Here is a 2188-nt window from a genome sequence, read left to right on the forward strand (position 1 = left end):
GTCCTATAGACACGAGTTTATTAGAGGGGCCAGGGTCAGAGTGGTTACATTTGGGAGGAGGTGACAGGGGGCCTGGGCAGCTCTGCCAGCCTGATGGCAATAAGGCAGAAGGCCGGGGGCGGGGGGGGGGGCGCAGCCAGTGGGGCTTGGGTCAGCAGGTGAGCAGGTGGGCTACTCTTCACCCTGCAAGTGTCAGTGCCCAGGGCACGGTGGGGGCTTCGGGAAGACTGGGGATAAAGAACAAAGAGAGGCTCAGAGAGGAATCTTACCAAGTGCACACAGCTAGGAGGTGGCAGAGCTGGGACAGGTACCCAGGCCTGCTGGACCCCAGGTCCTGTGCCCCTCCTTCTCATTCTGTCAGGCCCCACACCTGCCTCCTAGCCTCCCAAGCCCAGCCCCAGCTGCTGTCCTCAACTCACTGTGGAGACTGTAGGTGCCTGGCTCCAGTTGCAGTTGAGGGGGCGGGATGATAAGGAAGCCCCCCACCAAGGAGTCTTCAGCCACTGAGAGACAAGCTTGGAGGGGAGGGCAATGCCAGTCAGGGGTTGGGGAAGGGCACTTGGTTAAGACAGGCAAGGGGCGGGGCTGGTGGCGGCAGTGGCTGTGGGAAGGGGGCCAGCCACAGAGGGAACAGTGAGGTGGCGAGAGGCTGGGGGGCCCAGGGAGGGGGACCCGGGCCTTTGGACCCCTCTGAGCCCCACCATGCTGGGGGCGCCGCTCTCGAGTCCAGGCCCAGTGGGACCGCTCCTTGGCCATGACCTGGCGTGAGTAGAGTGCATAGTAAATGGGGGCGGGAGGTCCAGCCTTGCGCCCCCCACCCCAGGATGATGGTGGGGCCTCACCTCCTCACAGCACTCGCGGCTCACCATGGCCCGGAAGCCCATCCGGGCCCACAGATTATCCCTTTGATGCAGGAAGTCCGACACCCGGAGATGCCAATCTTTTCCCAGGGCCCACAGAAAAATCACACATTTGGGGTCCTCTACATCCTCCTCCATGTCATTGGCGAGAAACCTGGCCGTGGAGGCGGGGGACAGAGAGCAGAGGCCATAAGCATCTGGCCTGCCCCATTCCACAACTCCCAGCTAGCGTCTCTACCACCTGCCCTGGCCACTCACAGAGCCAGAAACAAGTTGCTGTGGGTGTACTCGCTGAGCTTCAGGTTGGCACGCCGGAAGTAGACCAGCACCATGGCCAGAAGATACTGCAAATACAGAAAGGGGGAGAATTACAGTGAGGCACGGGGGAGAGGCAATTGCACCAGGCCCACTCGCTCCCAAGGAAGCGGGGGGTGTGAATCAGAAAACCTAGGAGAATTGCCCGGGGCGGGGCGGGGGGGCAGGGCACAAAGATTTAAAAGGGAGGTGCTCCCTCCACCAGACCGGGAGGCCCAGTGAAATAGCCTTCAAGGCCCACGAATTCAAACTGCCCCAAGTGACTCCCGGCCTCTACTCCCCGTGTCACCTCACCTTATCCGAAATCTGGAAACAGGGATCTTTGGAAAGGAATTCCTGGAGGAAACTGTGCTCTGCAGTATAGAGGAGATGGTGGACTGGGGTTACCACCAGCCCCCACAAGACAAGAGTGGCATCAGAGTTCCAAAGCCCAAGCCTCCACTGATCCCACATTCTGCCAGGACCCCTCCCTTCCCCTTGCCAAACTGGGGTCACCTGAGAAGGGAAAGGACAGAGATTTGAGAGGCATGCACGGATGGGCAGGTGAGATCCCACCTCTCCCGTCGACTTCACGCAGGGGCCCCACAGCCGCTTCAATGCCAGCCCCCAAGTGAACTCACCCAGCAGGCTGAGAAAGGCCTGGAGCTCCTGGTGCCGGCGCTGATGGACAGACCCACTCCCCCCACCTTGACGGCTCCAGCCCCCCAGCTTCACCTGGGTGGCAACCACAGGAACAGTGGCCAAGTCTTGAGTGTCACTCATCTCACAGCCGGGGGGGGGGGGCGGGGGGGGGCGTGTAGAGAAAGCAGCCTCAGGATTTAGGACCTACCCCCTCGCCCCCCCCAAATCGAGGGGGTTGATGAGGCTGGCCTGACACAGGACCTCCAGAAGGTGGAGACTTGGGGTGGGGGGCGGGGCGGTGCTGGGAGCAGACAGAAACTGGCTTATGTGTGGGGTGAGGCCAGAAAAGCAGCAGAGTTCCTGGAGGATGAGCCCCCCCCGCCCCCGCATCC

At 61.7% G+C, this 2188-nt stretch overlaps 1 protein-coding gene across 1 annotated transcript; it reads right to left on the minus strand.

Moving 5' to 3' along the window:
- On the minus strand, nt 1–1937 carry SPDYC (speedy/RINGO cell cycle regulator family member C). Its single transcript, XM_025878280.2, has 6 exons — nt 1796–1937; nt 1470–1528; nt 1119–1204; nt 843–1014; nt 420–759; nt 1–227 (listed from the first exon to the last, which is right to left on the minus strand). The coding sequence occupies exons 1-6, from the start codon at nt 1935–1937 to the stop codon at nt 193–195; spliced, it is 834 nt and encodes a 277-aa protein (XP_025734065.1). The 3' UTR covers nt 1–192.
- Between the last annotated feature and the right edge of the window lie 251 nt (nt 1938–2188).

The sequence above is a fragment of the Callorhinus ursinus genome, unplaced genomic scaffold, assembly GCF_003265705.2.
Source record: "Callorhinus ursinus isolate GAN/ISIS: 27379988/994484 unplaced genomic scaffold, GSC_fseal_2.0 scaffold51, whole genome shotgun sequence".
Taxonomy (NCBI): domain Eukaryota; kingdom Metazoa; phylum Chordata; class Mammalia; order Carnivora; family Otariidae; genus Callorhinus; species Callorhinus ursinus.